Source organism: Oncorhynchus keta, chromosome 28, assembly GCF_023373465.1.
Source record: "Oncorhynchus keta strain PuntledgeMale-10-30-2019 chromosome 28, Oket_V2, whole genome shotgun sequence".
Taxonomy (NCBI): domain Eukaryota; kingdom Metazoa; phylum Chordata; class Actinopteri; order Salmoniformes; family Salmonidae; genus Oncorhynchus; species Oncorhynchus keta.
In genome coordinates, this window is record NC_068448.1 from 23897127 (window position 1) to 23918016 (window position 20890).

The window sequence follows — 20890 nt, forward strand, 5'->3', positions numbered from 1 at the left end:
TGGTGATTTCACCAGGTAGGCCAAAACTCCATCCCACCAAAATATCATAGTGTGGAAATGTATATAAAACACAGCATAATCATGTTTTTGCCTGCACCAGGCCTTTAAATAATATTATGTACATAACAGTAAGCAAATGACCATACAGAAATGATGTAGAGAAACCAGTGCAATAAGGTCTTCTAAAGTACAAACAACTTGGAATGAGCTGCTAAAGGATATCACCCCTATTTAGTCAGACTGTCTGACCTGACCAACAGGTGCAGAAACCTCATTGGCAGACATGTTCCAGGTGCACAGTCACATGCAGAGGAAGGTTCTTCATAATGAACTAACTGAAGCTCCATTCTCTGGCCATCTAACCACTGTAATTTATGTTAATTTGGAATGAGACAGGTTTGAATGCAGACAAAGATCCACAGTGTTCCATAATTCTCTGTCTACAGTATGGTTCCAATTGAATGCTCCCTGACAGTAAGAGGATGCTGCTCCTGCAATAGACGCTTTATTAAAAGTGGTAGAGCTTTGATGTTAGAATGCAGCCCTGCAGACTGTAGTAGCCTTGGCCGAGCTGTCAGTGGTATGATACTCATTTGAAGGCCTGTGTGAGGTTTCAACACATCGTGGCAGGTCTCACAATACACAACATCTCTGCCTTCCCTCTTATAACTGCCTTCGCTGTCATTGATTTTACTGTTTTGTCTGGAAAACCAGCTCCAATATTTAAAGTCTTTGCTAAATGTGTGATGTTGTCTTGTTGCTTAGGTAGCTGTTGTGTTCGATACTCATTGGAATATATGTCCTTACCTTGAGTAATTCCCCTTTGCTTCCTGAATTGATATAAAAACAGCATGTCAGAAGATGTATGCTTTAGAGTGGCCAATTAATATACAGTACAAATTCCAAGCAAATAAGAAACTAACCTGCAAGGCGTTTGCTGCTAATTTGAATACATTCTCACTTTCCACCTCTATATCCCCCTGTAAGAAATAAAGCATCATCATAAATGTGTTAATGTACTTATGGGCTGCTGAGACACTTTGCAGATGTCTGTATCTGAGCTCTGTTCCTATGACTAACACATATTCATCAAAATATAATTATTTTCGACTAAACAGCAATCTACTCTTTCTGACTGTCTCATCTCATTCCAACAAAACAGTGTCTCACGGCCACTGAGGTTTGGTGGTTTATAAAGAGGGACAATGAAATGGTGAATCACCATTTATCTCAACACACAACAGAATAAGATAAGTAGCTTACATTGTAGACGGCAACTTTTGCATTTAGGAAGAATAATTCCACCGTTGTGTTGTCTTTCAGCAGTGTTATACTCTCGATGTAAAACCTGCAGGGATACGTACAAAGACGTTTCAAAGACTATTTGTTAAATTTGATTCTAAAGTACATATTCCATGCATAATCAGTAAGACATCTCATCACCCACTACTAGATATTCCCTAATGTAATAAAACTACTGCCGTCATTATCATCTTAAACCAATAACAGGATATATGTGGTACAGATATGGACCTGGTGCAATAACTACCTGACCAGGAAGTTGAGGGCAATAGGCCCAGTAGCCCTCTTAGAAAAGTCATGTTCTAGAACTCTTCGGTCCAACTGCAAGTATTTACACTGGCCACTACAAGAGACAATGAAGAAAATTGTTTAGTAAACAAACAGGACTGGTAAGAAGCATACCAGCATACATTTATCAGTGGAGGATACTCATGGGAGGAAGGGAAGGACCATCCTACTCAGTGAATTTCCCAAAAAATGTCAATAGATAAAATATATACTAAATATATTCTCGGCAATATATTAACGTGTGATTAAAACACACTGTTTTTAATTAAAACACACTGTTTTTAATGAAGGTTACAGTAGCCTCAACAGCACTCTCTGGGGTAGCACCATGGTGTAGCCGGGGGACAGCTATTTTCTGTGTGCATTGACTTCAATACAAAACCTATGAGGCCCATGGTTCTCACCCCCTTCCACAGACTTGCACAATAATTATGACGACTTCCGGAGGTCATCCTCCAACCTATCAGAGCTCTTGCAGCATGAACTGACGTGTTTTCCACCCAATCAAAGATTCAGAGAATGAATCTAGTAATGAAAGCATAATCTACAGCTAGCTAGCACTGCAATGCTAAAATGTGGTTAGTAGTTGACTCAAAGAGAGAGAAAGACAATAGTTGAACAGTTTTTAACTCATTTATTTCTTTAAAAATTAAGGGAAGCACCAGAGAGAGAGAGAGAGAGAGAGAGATTTCATTGTATTTTTTTTAAACTTTTACTTTCACTTACTTAGCTAGCTAATGCAGCTAGCTAATTTAGCCTACTCAAACACCAGGCTCAAACAGAGAGGACTGCCATTTATTTTTGTTAGCTAGCTAAGGCTATCCAACAATAGAACTCAAGGTCAAGGTAAGCTCGGTTTTATTAATTTTATTAATTTATTGCCACCCGGGCCCGCCGGTGTAACTGCTAAACTGCTTGCTGTACACAGTACTGTGTGATCGTAATGAGTTAACTTAATGCTCTAGCTCTAGTGATCAAGGGTGTATTCATTCCACCGATTCATTCCATCGAAAAACTTTTCTTAAAAGGAACCACACAGAACGAAACGGGGATAAACCTACCTGAATTTGTCCAATAGAAACTCTTGTTTGCAACTGTTGGTGTCACACCCTGATCAGTTTCAGCTGTCTTTGTGCTTGTCTCCACCCCCCTCCAGGTGACGCCCATCTTCCCCATTATCCCCTGTGCATTTATACCTGTGTTCTCTGTTTGTCTGTTGCCAGTTCGTCTTGTCAAGCCTACCAGGGTGTTTTTCTTACTCCTGTTTCGTTGAGCCCGTTTTCTAGTTTTCCATTTTTTAAATCATTCTGCCTGCCCTTACCGAGTCTGCCTGCCGCTCTGTACCTTTTGGACTCTGCCCTGGACTACCGACCCCTGCCTGCCCTTAACCTGTCCTTTGCCTGCCCCCTGTTTAAATAATAAATGTCCGTTATTTGAACACTCTGCATCTGGGTCTTTTCCTGAGCCGTGATAGTTGGACTAATGATTACACTCTAGATCAGCTAGATGACGGTATTTGGTCTGTCACCTTGATTACTCAAATTTGTCTCTCGACCTGTGCACCTACGTTATGAACTTTCATTCATAGGCTAGTTTGTAGCAACCTCATGATGGGTATAGGGAAAAATACGGTATCATGTAGTAGCCTAAACCTATCAATGTTATTACATTGTGAATGGAATATGAATGACAGTCATCCAATATGCTGTAATAGAAATATGCTCATAAAATGTTTAATTGTCCTCCCTAATCTTAAATAGCCAAGACCACCACTGAGCGCTCGCAAACACACACACACACACACACACACACACACACACACACACACACACACACACACACACACACACACACACACACACACACACACACACACACACACACACACACACACACACACACACACACACACACACAGTATGCTCTAACACCCATATACTTACAAAATAAGCAGTGTCTTACCTGTCATCAACAAATGTTAGGCCGAAATATTCCTTCTCTTTGAGGTTAAAATGGGAGGACACCAGATCTAGCAGTTCACGGGACAACAGCTTGGGCTGTGGAATAGGAAATTGTTTGAAGAGGGCATTAGGCCTATCTATTTGAGGGCATTATCATTTTTGGTCCAAATTATTTGAAATTCATTGGAAACTAAAGTACTGTTACAATAATCTCATAAAATGATTTAATATATTGTACCTGAACCAGCAGATCAAGTTTCCTGTTGTCAAGGAGATGAACCTGGCAGAGTCTCCCCTCCGTCATCTACAATGGAGTACAGGAAGTAAATGCTGAGTATTGGACTTGTTCATACTGTCAATCAACACCAACCCTGCTTAGATGCAAATGCAATTAATGCCAATTGTAGGACATTTCAGTTGTGTAGAAATCTTGTCTCAGTCAATACAAATAGACCATAATCAAACATCAGCCAAGGCTTTCTTTCTTTTTGTAAAACCTTATATTTACCCCTTTTCTCCCCAATTTCATGATATCCAATTGGTAGTTACAGTCTTGTCCCATCGCTGCAACTCCCGTACGGACTCGAGAGAGGCGAAGGTTGAGAGCCATGCGTCCTCCGAAACATGACCCTGCCAAGCTGCACTCTTTCTTGACACACTGTTCACTTAACCCAGAAGCCAGCCGCACCAATGTGCGGCTACAAAGGAATTGGCCACAGTGCAGCTACAAAGCAATTGGCCACAGTGCATCTACAAAGGAATTGGCCACAGCTGGCAACTGAAGTCAGCGTGCGTGCACCCTGCTCGCCACAAGGAGTCTCTAGAGTGTGATGGGACAAGGACATCCCGGCCAGCCAAACCCTCCCCTAACCCGGACAGCGCTGGGCCAATTGTACGCCCCGCTTCATGGGTCTCCCAGTCGCGGCCAGCTGCCAGTCGCAGCCAGCTGCGACACTGCCTGGGATCGAACACGGGTCTGTAGTGACGCCTCACGCACTGCGGTGCAATGCCTTAAGACTGCTGCACCACTCAGGAGGCACAGGGCTTTCTTTTTAACAAAGTCAATGCACAGGATAGAGAGCTTAATCACGTTCAGGAAATAATAACTGATGTTGTTTTTAATTACAAGGACTCCATTGTCTCATGGATTTAGCACTAAAGTAACCCAAAGAGGATTTGTTGTTCTGAAGGTTTTTAAGTAATTCTGTAGGGGAGAGTGGGGTAAGTTGAGATGTTTTACATTCAGCATCACTCCATCAAGGGAAACATAGTATTCCTTCCAACAAAGATATGTACATGTATTTCAATATGTTGTGTATCCCTAAAACTAATCAGAATTCATGTACATTTCAGTTTTGAAAACATAGCTTATCTAAAAAAAAGTGGTCTCTTGGCACAAATTACACCGGGTTTTGGGTAAGTTGAGCCGCAGGTCAGGGTAAGTTAAAACCTCTACAGGATTGGTGGCTCCAATGCGGAACGGTTGAGCTAACCTAGGCTAATGTGATTAGCATGAGGTTGTAATTAACAATAACATTTCCAAGGACATAGACATATTTGATATTGGCAGAAAGCTTGAATTCTTGTTAATCTAACTTCACTATCCAATTTACAGTAGATATTACAGTGAAATAATACCATGCTATTGTTTTAGGAGAGTGCACAGTTATGAACTTGAAAATGTATTAATAAACCAATTAGGCACATTTGGGCAGTCTTGATATAAAATGTTGAACAGAAATACAATGGTTCATTGGATCATTCTAAAACGTTGCACATACACTGCTGCTCTCGTGGTCAAAATCTAAATTGCGCCTGGGCTGAAATAATACATTATGGCCTTTCTGTTGCATTTCAAAGATGATGGTACAAACAATATGTTTGTATTATCTTTTACTAGATCTAATGTGTTATATTCTCCTACATTAATTTAACATTTCCAGAAATGTCAAAGTGTTTCCATTCAAATGATATCAAGAATACCATATCCTTGCTTCAGGTCCTGAGCTATAGGCAGTTAGATTTGGGTATGTCATTTTAGGTGAAAATTTGAAAAAAAGGGACGGATCCTTAAGCAGATTTCAGTACTGAATGAAATATTAGCACTACCTTTTAAAAAACATGTCTATCTTTATTTCCAAAACACAATTAAACTAAATCACTAAATCATCACTTTTTTTGTCTTTTAATCCTTTGAAGCATCTTTTAACATAGGCTTAACAACTATCAAACACTCTGTACTTTTTTTTTACATAGGCCAGGCCCTGTTGTTGCCTCATATCCAATCGAAAAAATGCCTTGCATTACGCCTGTGAAGAAAACACACTCAACTTGCCATGGGCTCGTTGGCTTAACTTACCCCATGGCTATTGTCTCAATTTATCCCTAAACGTTTTGACTATATTAGCCCACACAGCTACAAGGATGCACTTTCATGCTAGGTTTAGAACTTCATACTGAAGCTTATAGAAACCCCAACTGAGGTTTACAGCCATTTAAAAATTATCTACTTTGGTTTAGATACAAGCATCATGAACCCTCTAACACAATAAATTCATTTGACTTGGTGAAAATCAATTTTTTTGGACCTAACTTTCTACCACTTTTTTCATGTGATTTCTTCCTTCACAGACTCCATGAAATGATGACATCTACCTAAATATTGAGCAAATTATACATTTTTTGTATGGTTTCATAGAAATAAGGGTGGCTCAACTTACCCCTTTGGCTCACCTTACCCCACTCTTCCCCCAAAAGCCTTCTGTAGCACTTAAAAACGTAAAATACATACACATACTCCAAAAACAATCAACACCACACCTGACTCTAATCTGTGTCCACCAAATTATGGCATGAAGTGCTAAAATATCAAATATACAACCTGCAATGGCTGCAAAACATTCTCAAGATCACATATTACAGGTAACACTAAAGCAGGCAAAGACACACACCTCCACCAGCCCTGTCCTCTTAACAGCCCTATACTGTAAATGACAGATGAAGTCCTACTGATCTATAAAGTGCTGCTGTACCTGGTAGAGTTCCCCTGGGAGGACACACGTCTGAACACATCCCTGTCCAGAGCTCATCATCCCTAGCATGTAGCCCTTCTTCCTCAAGATCCACACACTGACAACCAGCACAAAGCGAGCACCTCTGACCAACAGCTGGTCCATACTGCACGCTAGCTAACACCCAGCCGGGCTTTGGCTTGGCTGTCCCTGCTCTGCAACGCCTGATACCTACCAAACCCAAGTCTGGCTGGGTTGGTTTGCGTAACAATATCATTGATATGTGCTGCTAACCCATTGAGGTAAGGCACGTCTGGGTCACATGCTAGACTACAGACTTTTCTTTCAGAGCACTGCTTCTGCTAAGCCTGAGGGAAAATGGGTCAGCCAGGAGACGTGGTGCAGGTGACTCCTATTGTAGCCAAATCATTTATGCTCTATGAAACATAGAGCATTATGGAAACCGAGGTGTTGGATACCAGACAGTAATACCGCCTCTGTCTCAGACAAATCTAATAATACATTTTGTATAGCGCTTTTCATTACATAAAATAATCTCAAAGAGCCTAAAAAGCTAAACCAACAACCAACTAATTTAAATTGAGATGGTAGAGATGGAGATTGAATGTCTCTATTTGGCTTTGGACGAAAGGCTGGGAGTTGAAGCAGTTCGGATAGGAATGTCATAATTAACAAATCACCCTCTGTTAATTATGTCAATTAACAATCATTCAATTAAGGGGTCTGATTTAAAGGCTCTGTAACACTGACAATGTGATCAATTTAAAAAAATATGATATAATGTTAAATATCCACATTCATTGGATCCAATTAATTCTGCATGACTGCATGTCTCTCACAGAGACCTACAGTATTTGTCACAGTGCACTGACATTGTTATGCCAGTATTATAGCAGCAGGATGTCTAGAGTATTTGTGATGACAATGCCATCATGCTTTAATGTGTGCAGATTGCAGAACTAGCTGCCAGGAGCCGGACAGTTGTAGCTATTCCATCTAATTCTGAAAATGTGTCATGGTGATTTGTCACTACAGTGAGTATTCTATGTGGGGCAGAAAATGTCAAGAAAATGTTTCTTACTTAAGGCCCTCATGTGCATGAAGATGTGAGGATTCATTTCCAATGTGTTCTTAGAGTATCAGCCAATTTAATTGAATGAGCGTTTTGTGATTGGTTTTCCCACATTTAACATTTGGACAGTGGGAAATGTAAAATCCTCTCAACATGATCTATTTTTATCACTCTGGACAGAGCTTTCCACAAGCTTTTCCAGATGCACAGATCTAGGAGCTAAACGCTAACTTCTATGTCACTTCTAAATTCTATTTTTACTTTTCTTTAAGCATGTTTATAGCCAACCCATCCTCATATCAAGTCCCGTTGATATTCAGCCTGTACATACTGTAGCAATAATATTTGCACGTATAACCACATAAAGTCAATTTATGCTAATGCATGAGATGATAATGATATTGATTTATTGACTGGAATACTGATTCCAGTTTTCCAGTGTTGTGTTTATCCAAGACCACTGACACTGCTTAGTCATCCAAACACATTACATTCAACAGCTCTCAAGAAAACACCACTTGCCTTCAGACATGCAATTAATCCCACGTGGCAGAGATGTAGCGGGACATGTTAAAAGAAGTGTAAAGGCTTTCTGTGTTTTTGGAGCCTGACTGCTGTCTGAGAAGTGGGCCACAGGCAATGGGCATGGGACTATAAGGAATAGGGCATAGGGGCCTGGGTGATATGGAGAGCTTGTCATGGATGGCCTGTTACGGATTGGCCCTGGCCCTCTGCACTAATACCAACTGTGTTAAGTGGATCTAAACATTACCCTCTTATAATGCTTGGCTTGCATATATGTCATCATAAATGTCTTGCTTCACATAACGTTATCAACGATGGCACTTTCACATGGCAGTTTGTAATGATTATAGACTACGTGACAATGATGATGAGGTTTAATGACAGGCTAAGTATTCAGGCATATTGTTGCATGAACCAGTATCTGGGCAAAAGTGACGATGACTATGACGAGATCTCCTCTCTGCCCAGAAAGCTTCCATTCATCTTCCCATTAGACAGCTCTGCAAGCGTTATAATGTTAAAATAAGTTCTTTACACACCAAATATGCCTGCAACTATCCTCATTTACTGCTGTCACAACCAGCATGTACTTCCAAGAAAGGTCTAAATAAAAATGTACAAGCAACCCCCCAAAAAAGGTATGGATTGTTTTTGACCGGAAGAGGTGTGTCTTCCGGTCAAAAACAATCCATTCATATTTTTCCGGTTGCTTGTACATTTTGATTTAGACCTGTTTTAGAAGTACATACCAGGTGTGACGGCAGTAAATCACATGAAACGGCTGGTTTTGTCATCATGGCCTGGCTGCACCTCCTCTTATCTCGGTTTCCTGGCTTCATGCATTATTGATGAAACCTGGTCTCGCACGCCAGCCCACGTCTGCTCTTTAGACTTATATACTTGTCCTCTGCACATGGTTTAGACATGTACTGTGACGCAGGGCTAAATTATCTCTTGATTCCTTGATACACATTTCCATGATCAGGTTGACATTTCCTGGAGTCATACTGCAAAGCAATCTATAAGTCTTAGTCTATGTTTTTGTGGTAATTTGCCTTGATGTGTCAAGGGTGGATTTGACAACTTTAGTTCAGTAAAAACTCATTAGAAACTGAACGGGTTAACATCAGGGTTCCCACTCCAAAAGAAAACCAAATACTCTTAAGCAGCCAAAACAATGTCTTCCTGTGATTTCAGGTGTCTGTAAACAGCCTACTAAACAGGATACGCAGCTCCAATTCTATCAAGCCAAGGTGACCTCAATGTAATCAAGTAGTTTTCCATTCAGTCACAACACTCTTTTCAGCTAGGGCACCACAAAACCTCTCCGGTGTTGTGACACGAGACCACTTGTTGGTTGCTTGGGAAGGAAATGACCCAAAAGCAACTTGTAACTTGCATCTTTGACTTCTGCTGATGACTGGTCATGACCTCCAGCACCATAGCTAACCTCTAGGTAAGGCTACACAGAGCAGCAGTATTTGAGGGGAGGCTGGGACACCTGTTCCCCCAGGCTTAGCGCCTTCTGGGATCCTGAGGCAGTGAGTTGATAGGAGTGGTGTTTGGAATTCTACCATCATTCTACTATCTGATTTCTCCAAATTTAGTCATTGGTAAAATATAATGACCATGGCCTTCATCTAGCTGGAAACTGCTGATTTTTTAAATGAAATATCTACATAGGAGTTCAGAGGCCCATTATCAGCAACCATCACTCCTGTGTTCCAATGGCACATTGTGTTAACTAATCCAAGTTAATGATTTTAAAAGGCTAATTGATCATTAGAAAACCCTTTTGCAATTATGTTAGCGCAGCTGAAAATGTTGTTCTGATTAAAGAAGCAATAAAACTGGCCTTCTTTAGTCTAGTTGAGTATCTGGAGCATCAGCATTTGTGGGTTCGATTACAGTGTCACGATCGTCGTAAGAAGCGGACTGGCGGCTCTGGCGGATCCTGGCTGACTGGCGGCTCTGGAGGATCCTGGCTGACTGGCAGAGACAACGACTAACACCTGCCTCTGATTGAGAACCATATCAGGCCAAACACAGAAAAGACAAACTAGACATCCAACATAGAATGCCCACCCAGCTCACATCCTGACCAACACTAAAACAAGGAAAACACAAAAGAACTATGCTCAGAATGTGACATACAAGCTCAAAATGGCTAGAAACATAGCACTTTCTTCTGAAACTCATCAGTTTATTCTTGTTCTGTGAAATGAAGGCTATTTGAACGAAGGCCAGTTGAGAACAAGTTCTCAGTTACAACTGTGACCTGGCCTAGATAAAGCAAAGCAGTGTGACACAAACAACAACACAGAGTTACACATGGAATAAACAAACGTACAGTCAATAACACAATAGGGGAAAAATCTATATACATTGTGTGCAAATGAGGTAAGATAACGGAGGTAAGGCAATAAATAGGCCATAGTGGCGAAATCAAATCAAATCTAATTTTATTTGTCACATACACATGGTTAGCAGATATTAGTGTGAGTGTAGCGAAATGCTTGTGCTTCTAGTTCCGACAATGCAGTAATAACCAACAAGTAATCCAGCTAACAATTCCAAAACTACTACCTTATAGACACAAGTGTAAGTGGATAAAGAATATGTACATAAAGATATATGAATGAGTGATGGTACAGAGCGGCATAGGCAAGATACAGTAGATGGTATTGAGTGCAGTATATACATATGAGATGAGTATGTAAACAAAGTGGCATAGTTAAAGTGGCTAGTGATACATGTATTACATAAGGATGCAGTAGATGATATAGAGTACAGTATATACGTATACATACTGTATGAGATGAATAATGTAGGGTATGTAAACATTATATTAGGTAGCATTGTTTAAAGTGGCTAGTGATATATTTTACATCATTTCCCATCAATTCCCATTATTGAAGTGGCTGGAGTTGAGTCAGTGTGTTGGCAGCAGCCACTCAATGTTAGTGGTGGCTGTTTAACAGTCTGATGGCCTTGAGATAGAAGCTGTTTTTCAGTCTCTCGGTCCCAGCTTTGATGCACCTGTACTGACCTCGCCTTCTGGATGATAGCGAGGTGAACAGGCAGTGGCTCGGGTGGTTGCTGTCCTTGATGATCTTTATGGCCTTCCTGTGACATCGGGTGGTGTAGGTGTCCTGGAGGGCAGGTAGTTTGCCCCCGGTGATGCGTTGTGCAGACCTCACTACCCTCTGGAGAGCCTTACGGTTGTGGGCGGAGCAGTTGCCGTACCAGGCGGTGATACAGCCCGACAGGATGCTCTCGATTGTGCATCTGTAGAAGTTTGTGAGTGCTTTTGGTGACAAGCCGAATTTCTTCAGCCTCCTGAGGTTGAAGAGGCGCTGCTGCGCCTTCTTCACGGTGCTGTCTGTGTGGGTGGACCAATTCAGTTTGTCTGTGATGTGTACGCCGAGGAACTTAAAACTTACTACCCTCTCCACTACTGTTCCATCGATGTGGATAGGGGGGGTGTTCCCTCTGCTGTTTCCTGAAGTCCACAATCATCTCCTTAGTTTTGTTGACGTTGAGTGTGAGGTTATTTTCCTGACACCACACTCCGAGGGCCCTCACCTCCTCCCTGTAGGCCGTCTCGTCGTCTCGTCGTTGTTGGTAATCAAGCCTACCACTGTTGTGTCGTCCACAAACTTGATGATTGAGTTGGAGGCGTAATTACAATTTAGCAATTAAACACTGGAGTGATAGATGTGCAGAAGATGCATGTGAAAGTAGAGATACTGGGGTGCAAAGGAGCAAAATATAAATAACAATATTCACATTTACATTACATTTAAGTCATTTAGCAGACGCTCTTATCCAGAGCGACTTACAAATTGGTGCATTCACCTTATGACATCCAGTGGAACAGCCACTTTACAATAGTGCATCTAAATCTTTTAGGGGGGGGAGGGGGGTGAGAAGGATTACTTATCCTATCCTAGGTATTCCTTAAAGAGGTGGGGTTTCAGGTGTCTCCGGAAGGTGGTGATTGACTCCGCTGTCCTGGCGTCGTGAGGGAGTATGGGGATGAGGTAGTTGGATGGGCTATTTACAGATGGGCTATGTACAGATGCAGTGGTCTGTGAGCTGCTCTGACAGCTGATGCTTAAAGTTAGTGAGGGAGATATGAGTCTCCAGCTTCAGTGATTTTTGCAGTTCGTTCCAGTCATTGTCAGTAGAGACCTGGAAGGAAAGGCGGCCAAAGGAGGAATAGGCTTTGGGGATGACCAGTGAAATACAGTGGGGCAAAAAAGTATGTAGTCAGCCACCAATTGTGCAAGTTCTCCCACTTAAAAAGATGAGAGAGGCCTGTAATATTCATCATAGGTAGACTTCAACTATGACAGACAAAATGAGAAAAACAATCCAGAAAATCACATTGTATGATTTTTAGTGAATTTATTTGCAAATTATGGTGGAAAATAAGTATTTGGTCAAAAACATTTTTTTTTATCTCAATACTTTGTTATATACCCTTTGTTGGCAATGACAGAGGTCAAACGTTTTCTGTAAGTCTTCACAAGGTTTTCACACACTGTTGCTGGTATTTTGGCCCATTCCTCCATGCAAATCTCCTCTAGAGCAGTGATGTTTTGGGGCTGTTGCTGGGAAACACGGACTTTCAACTCCCTCCAAAGATTTTCTATGGGGTTGAGATCTGGAGACTGGCTAGGCCACTCCAGGACCTTGAAATGCTTCTTACGAAGCCACTCCTTCATTGTGTTTGGGATCATTGTCATGCTGAAAGACCCAGCCACGTTTCATCTTCAATGCCCTTGCTGATGGAAGGAGGTTTTCACTCAAAATCTCACGATACATGGCCCCATTCATTCTTTCCTTTATCAGTCCCTTTGCAGAAAAACAGTAGGTATGGTGTTCTTTGGATGCAACTCAGCATTCTTTGTCCTCCAAACACGACGAGTTGAGTTTTTACCAAAAAGTTATATTTTGGTTTCATCTGACTATATGACATTCTCCCAATCTTCTTCTTCTTCTTCATCCAAATGCTCTCTAGCAAACTTCAGACGGGCCTGGACATGTACTGGCTTAAGCAGGGGGACACGTCTGGCACTGCAGGATTTGAGTCCCTGGCGGCGTAGTGTGTTACTGATGGTAGCTCTCTGCAGGTCATTCACTAGGTCCCCCCGTGTGGTTCTGGGATTTTTGCTCACCGTTCTTGTGATCATTTTGACCCCACGGGGTGAGATCTTGCATGGAGCCCCAGATCGAGGGAGATTATCAGTGGTCTTGTATGTCTTCCATTTCCTAATAATTGCTCCCACAGTTGATTTCTTCAAACCAAGCTGCTTACCTATTGCAGATTCAGTCTTCCCAGCCTGGTGCAGGTCTACAATTTGGTTTCTGGTGTCCTTTGACAGCTCTTTGGTCTTGGCCATAGTGGAGTTTGGAGTGTGACTGTTTGAGGTTGTGGACAGGTGTCTTTTATATTTATAACAAGTTCAAACAGGTGCCATTAATACAGGTAACAAGTGAAGGACAGAGGAGCCTCTTAAAGAAGAAGTTACAGGTCTGTGAGAGACAGAAATCTTGCATGTTTGTAGGTGACCAAATACTTATTTTCCACGATAATTTGCAAATAAACTCTTTAAAAATCCTTCAATGTGATTTTCTGGATTTTTTTCCCTCATTTTGTCTGTCATAGTTGAAGTGTACATATGATGAAAATTACAGGCCTCTCTCATCTTTTTAAGTGGGAGAACTTGCACAATTGGTGGCTGACTAAATACTTTTTTGCCCCACTGTATACCTGTGGGAGCACGTGCTACAAGTGGGTGCTGCTATAGTGACCAGTGAGCTGAGATAAGGCGGCACTTTACTTAGCAAAGACTTATAGATGACCTGGAGCCAATGGGTTTGGCAACGAATATGAAGCGAGGGCCAGCCAACGAGAGCATACAGGTCGCAGTGGTGGGTAGTATATGGGGCTTTGGTGACAAAACGGATGGCACTGTGATAGACTGCATCCAATTTGCTGAGTAGAGTGTTGGAGGCTATTTTATAAATGACATCGCCGATGTCAAGGATCGGTAGGATAGTCAGTTTTACGAGGGTATGTTTGGCAGCATGAGTGAAGGATGCTTTTTTTGCGAAATAGGAAGCCGATTCTAGATTTGATTTTGGATTGGAGATTCTTAATGTGAGTCTGGAAGTAGAGTTTACAGTCTAACCAGACACCTAGGCATTTGTAATTGTCCACAAATTATGTCAGAACCATCCAGAGTAGTGATGCTGGACGGGCAGGCAGGTGTGGGCAGCGATCGGTTGAAGAGCATGCATTTAGTTTTACTTGTATTTAAGAGCAGTTGGAGGCCACTGAAGGAGAGTTGTATGACATTGAAGCTTGTCTGGAGGTTAGTTAACACAGTGTCCAAAGAAGGGCCATAAGTATGCAGAATGGTGTCGTCTGCGTAGAGGTGGATCAGAGAATCACCAGCATCAAAAGCAACATCATTGATGTATACAGAGAAAAGAGTCGGCCTGAGAATTTAACCCTGTGGTACCCCCATACAGACTGCCAGAGGTCCTGACAACAGGCCCTCCGATTTGACACACTGATCTCTGTCTGAGAAGTAGTTGGTGAACCAGGCGAGGCAGTCATTTGAGAAACGAAGGCTGTTGAGTCTGCCGATAAGAATGTGGTGATTGACAGAGTCGAAAGCCTTGGCCAGGTCGATGAATACGGCTGCACAGATTTGTCTTTTATCGATGGCGGTTATGTTATCGTTTAGGACCTTGAGCATGGCTGAGGTGCACCCATGACCAGCTCGGAAACTAGATTGCATGGCGGAAAAGGTACGGTGGGACGATACAAAAGAGAGGTTGAACAGGCTAGTAATAGAGGTTGCAACAATTTCGGCTGATCATTTTAGAAAGAGAGGGTCCAGGTTGTCTAGCCCAGCCCAACATTAGAGTGTCTAGTTTGAGAAACAGACAAGTCCTCAATTGGCAGCTTCATTAAATAGTACCCGCAAAACACCTGTCTTAACGTCAACAGTGAAGAGGCGACTCCGGGATGCTGGCCTTCTAGGCAGTGTTCCTCTGTCTAGTGTCTGTGTTCTTTTGCACATCTTAATATTTTATTTTTATTGGCCAGTCTGAGATTTGGCTTTTTCTTTGCAACTCTGCCTAGAATGCCAGCATCCCGGAGTCGCCTCTTCACTGTTGACGTTGAAACTGGTGTTTTGCAACTACTGCAATCAAAGAGCACTCAGCACTGCACACTAACCATGCTGTCTATGTTGTCTAATCATGACAGCTGTAGTAGCAGTATTTTCAGAAGTAGTGGAAGTATTAGCACTAAGTAGTGGTTAAGGTAGCAGTAGAGATAGTAGGCTAGTAGGAGTAGAAGTAAAGTAGTAGCAGCAGTAGTAGCAGTAGTAGTAGTAGTAGTAGTAGTAGTGGTGGTAGTAGTAGTAGTAGTAGTAGTAGTAGTAGTAGGAGCGGTAGAAGCAGTAGTAGTAGGAGTGGTAGTAGTAATAGAAGTAATACTATTGGTATTAGTAGTTGTAGTGGTAGTAGTAGTTGTAGTATAAACAGTAGTAGTAGTAGTAGTAATAGTAGTAGTAGTAGCAGTAGTAGCAGCAGTAGTAGCAGTTGTAGTAGTAGTAGTAGTAGTAGGGGTGGTAGTGGTAGGAGTAGTTGTATTATAAGTAGTAGTGGTAGTAGTAGTAGTAGCAGTAGTAGTAGTGGTAGTAACAGTAGTAGCAGCAGTAGTAGCAGTAGTAGGAGTGGGAGTGGTATTAGTAGTAGTAGTGGTAGTGGTAGTAGTAGTTGTAGTATAAGCAGTAGTAGTAGTAGTAGTAGTAGTGGTAGTAGTAGTTGTAGTATAAGTAGTAGTAGTAGTAATAGTAGTAGCAGTAATAGTTGTAGTACTAGTTGGAATTGTTGGAGTAACAGTAGTAGTGTAGTATTAGTAGCAGTAGTAGTAGTAGTAGTGGTAGTAATAGTAGTAGCAGCAGTAGTAGTGGTAGTAGTAGTAGTAGTAGTAGTTGTGGTACTAGTTGGGGTTGTTGGAGTAATAGTAGTAGTGTAGTATTAGTAGTAGAGTATTAGTAGTACCCGTAACTGTTGCTATCCCTTCACTACAGCTGTTTGTCTTTAGGGTGTCAGAAGCAGGTGCTGTAGTGAGAGGTTTGCATGCCTACTGAAAGGGACTGCAACGTTGTATTATCTGGAGCTGTTGTGACTTTCTGCAGAGCCCTTGGGAAGGAGCGAGGCACTCAGTCACTGAGAGCAGAGTAGAGATTGGGATATTAATGATGTTGCAACGCTTGATGTGGGTAACAGAACTACGAATCACAAAGCATTTATAGATGCTATCATCAAAAGATAACATTGGCTGTCAAAACAATATTATCGTAACATGTAGCACTATTAATTTGATTGAAAATGAGCATTTACTATCATCAGTTATAATATGTACTTGCAAGAGCCGATAATCTGGAGTATGTAGAGTTATAGAGTTGAACAGGTGTGTGATTACCAATGACTGCTTGAGGATGAAGACTGACATAACACTTATGCAGTTTCATAGAATGTGTATACTTCCCTACCTATGGACTTGTAACAGTATTTATGTAACGTAACAATATTTAACTCTTCCAGGTTATGAATAAATGCAGGATAACCAGCCTTTCCAAAAAGAATCCTCTCTTTAGACAGTGTTTCATGTAAATCCTCAGGAGACGTCAAGGTTCCTGAAAGGAAAACTTCCAACTGAGTGTCGGGGTGTGTTGCTCATCACCAGCATCAAACAGCCTCACAAACCATCTCTCATGTACTGAGGTACACTCACAAGAGGAAAATATGTAGAGGCAGTAAACTAGCAGAAGTATATGACTACATGGTGTATGTTTACTGTTAAAGGTACAATGTATTATTTCCGTTTACTGTATATTTAGTTACCCACTTAAACAACACTTGTTTGTTATAACCCCTGTTGCTTGTTTCAAGGGGTCAGTCATTGCTTTATGTCATGGGTTTTAAACAATGCCCCCCATCTCCAGTGGTGCTGTTTTGCATTAGTCACCATACTGTTTTCAACAGGATATCCTGACCAACAACGGCAGGGGCCATCACAACGGGATAAATCTCAGGATAGTGAAGTTCATCCACTTCCATTTCTAAAAAAAACAGCCATCAAACTAGAAATTCCTGTTTACCATGCAGGCTGCCTAAAACTACGTCAAAAGCCTTTATTTTCCTGAATCTCACAGAGAACATGACAAATAGTGACAATTTGTAGACAAATAGTGACAACACTATCATCACTATCAGTGATGGTTTTGCTCTTCTTTCTTTGTTCTATTCACTGCAAGATCTGTACAGTGTAAAAAAAAAAGTTTTGAGAATTGAGTTTACTTTTTCAAATAGTTTTAACGAATTCACTCCGTAGTCAATCGGTAACATCAGGCCAGAGCTGGCACTGCCACCTGTACCAGGACATTATACTGTATGCTGCTGTTTGCTTTGGCTGCTCGTACACAGGTGACATGTTTCTCATGAAAATTATGGAGTGGGCCTGCTAGCTGCCTTAGAGCAGTCACTGACAACGTACAATGCAAAATAAAGGATGCAAATAATCCACAACTCTTTATGACTATCCACATGTAGCCTAAGTAGCATACACAGCATGGACATACACAGCATGGACATACACAGCATGGACATACACAGCATGGACATACACCGCATGAACAAAAACAGATCGGTAAAACGGATAGACAGTATACTTGCAGAGTAAAATTATGTTGCTAATTAATCAACTGGACTTCGTTTCTGATGCTTATATATGAATTGAAATCGCTTACCGCTTACTGCCTAATCCTAAAGATATACTTTATGTAAATAAAGCTACATAATCATTGCCTTAATATTAATGTACCCAATCCAATTTCTGTAAGGAAGCCTTCTTTCTGCACTGTATCCTTCCTCACTGACCAAACCCCGGTCCACATCGGTCCCTAACCGATCCCTTCTATACACTGCTGTTTAGTGCAGACTAGACTGGATAGCAAGGTGTGTCAGGCAGAATGCAAATGAATTATGTGTCTTATCTCATCATCAAAAACATATTTTAGTTTATTCCAGAAAATGATTTACCAATTGTATACAGTAGGCTAATGACCCATTAAAACGTTGTATGCTAACAGGAACACGTATTTCACAATGGGGTAGGAACAATGACTAGGTTACTACGTACTGTACATTGATGGTTATTTTCAGTCAAATGAGTCCCTGATTACAGAAAAAGCTAAATAAAAGTATATGAATTGGCATGATTCTTTTGTTGAAAGAAAAAACACTGATGCCAATATTGATAATACAATTACAATAGGATAGCCAAGCCTACAATGATATGATAAAGCCGGTTAATTAATTGATCCTTCGAGTGGGATCCCATTCCGATGCATGAATGACCTGGTATACTTTGTTCCCTGCACAGTTCAGAGAATACTCTCACCATTATCGTTTATTGTCACGTTGTAATGGGACAATCTTACCTTCGTTTTGGGCGTTTCCTTTAATTTCAGCTGGTTGGTTTCTTGAATCTAACATAGGTCTCCCCCAGCATATTGGAAACGCATTCAATGCATCCCTGTTACGTTTTCAGCAAAAGGAGGAGAGAGTCAGTGAACTGTATCGCTGTCAACTATTAGTAGCCTTCTCTCTTAGGGCTACTCGCGCACGCTTGCTTTCTTCCACGCTCACCACGCCTTCACCCCGCAGTTATTTACGTGAAAGGAGATTTTAGCGCTCGCTGTCCTCAGCTACGGCGGCTGTACTGAACTGTACACAATGGGTCACAATATGCTCATTGCTGGTAATAAAGGTTAATGTTTTAGAATTAGACATGATGCAGACCCATGCGGAATACCATTGTTTTCTACCCATGTATTATCGCAAACCTATCTACATGCCTATCAGGGTTTTAAAATAAGTATTATTATTGTAGCCAATTGTGGCCATTGTATAAATTAATGCAGGTCCAAAATACTGTGTGTTGGCTGTGACATAAACCCTACCCATCCATTGCCTTCAAAAAAAATCTATTCATCAACAATTAATAGGATTGAACTAAAGTGACATAAACTGCTCTATATTTCAGAACATCTCAAATGTAAATCTCATGAAAGCAACCTGAGGCAATTTGTGGTTTATAACATGCTGCCAAGAAGAACCAGATCAAATAATCTCATTGTCGGGAGTGATCAGCCAATGATCATTGCCATCTTTTTGGGTTGCCTATGGTTTGTATCCAAAGACTAAAGATAATATCCAGGAGCCAAGACCAATATTTCTACCAGGACATTGGTCCCAAGATCCAGACACAGTGAGTTGAGACCATGATAATTTAAAAACCAAATGAATATGGTCTTGAGTGGTCTCAAGACCAAGACCATTAGGGACCCAGGGACCCTCCATTATATGTTAGTGAATGATAATGAGAGGTAAAGGGTTTCAACATTTTAAAATTAATACGTTTGCTAGACAGTTTCAATATATATACACTACCGTTCAAAAGTTTGGGGTCACTTAGAAATGTTCTGGTTTTTAAAAGACATCAAATTGATCAGAAATACAGTATGGCACATTGTTAATGTTGTAAATGACTATTAATATCTACATAGGTGTACAGAGGCCCATCATTAGCAACCATCACTCCTGTGTTCTACTGGCACGTTGTGTTAGCTAACCCAAGTTTATCATTATAAAAGGCTAACTGATCCTTAGAAAACCCTTTTGCAATTATGTTAGCACAGCTGAAAACTTTTGTTCAGATTAAAGAAGCAATAAAACTGGCCTTCTTTAGACTAGTTGAGTATCTGGAGCATCAGCATTTGTGGGTTCGATTACAGGTTCAAAATGGCCAGAAACATAGCACTTTCTTCGTAAACTCGTCAGTCTATTCTTGTTCTGAGAAATGAAGGCTATTCCATGCAAAAATTGCCAAGAAACTGAAGATCTCGTACAACGCCGTGTACTACTCCCTTCACAGAACAGCGCAAACTGGCTCTAACCAGAATAGAAAGAGGAGTGTGAGGCCCTGGTGCACAACTGAGCAAGAGGACAAGTACATTAGAGTGTCTAGTTTGAGAAACAGACACCATGCAAGTCCTCAACTGGCAGCTTCATTAAATAGCACCCGCATAACACCAGTCTCAACGTCAACAGTGAAGAGGCGACTCCGGGATGCTGGCCTTCTAGGCAGAGTTCCTCTGTCCAGTGTCTGTGTTCTTTTGCCCATCTTAATCTTTTCTTTTTATTGACCAGTCTGAGATATGGCTTTTTCTTTGCAACTCTGCCTCGAAGGCCAGCATCCTGGAGTAACCTCACTGTTGACATTGAGACTAAGGTGTTTAACAGAAAAAAACCTGTATTTAGTTGCAATGACTGTAATTTCCTCTATATTTAAGGAATAGTAAGAGATTTAGTCAATGAAGCCTTTTCTCTACTTCCCCAGATCCGGTTGAACAGGAACAGCTAGAACTGGTTATCATTGGCTTGTGACACTAGCTCTAACTTCTTTCAAACTGGACACAGAGACATAAAAATGGTGGTATTATGTTGCAGCTAGCGATATTCATAAAATGTATATTTTTTCACATGACTAAATCCCATAAATATTGTTTTTTAAATAGAGCACAATACAGTAGAGCACAGTACAGTAAAGTACA

General features: G+C 41.1%; 1 protein-coding gene across 2 annotated transcripts in view; it reads right to left on the reverse strand.

Moving 5' to 3' along the window:
* LOC118360877 (FERM domain-containing protein 4B-like) overlaps nucleotides 1–18949 on the reverse strand; it is a 29983-nt gene extending 11034 nt beyond the window's left edge. Inside the window, exons 1-7 of one of the 2 annotated variants that reach the window (XM_035740386.2) lie at nucleotides 18716–18949; nucleotides 3790–3855; nucleotides 3553–3647; nucleotides 1550–1645; nucleotides 1264–1348; nucleotides 924–980; nucleotides 808–830 (exon numbers count right to left, since the gene is read on the reverse strand). In XM_035740386.2, the coding sequence (XP_035596279.1) occupies nucleotides 808–830; nucleotides 924–980; nucleotides 1264–1348; nucleotides 1550–1645; nucleotides 3553–3647; nucleotides 3790–3855 (422 nt within the window). In that variant the 5' untranslated portion in view covers nucleotides 18716–18949. The remainder of the gene's footprint in view (nucleotides 1–807; nucleotides 831–923; nucleotides 981–1263; nucleotides 1349–1549; nucleotides 1646–3552; nucleotides 3648–3789; nucleotides 3856–18715) is intronic. The other variant, XM_035740388.2, reaches the window with a different exon arrangement.
* Nucleotides 18950–20890: the final 1941 nt, after the last annotated feature.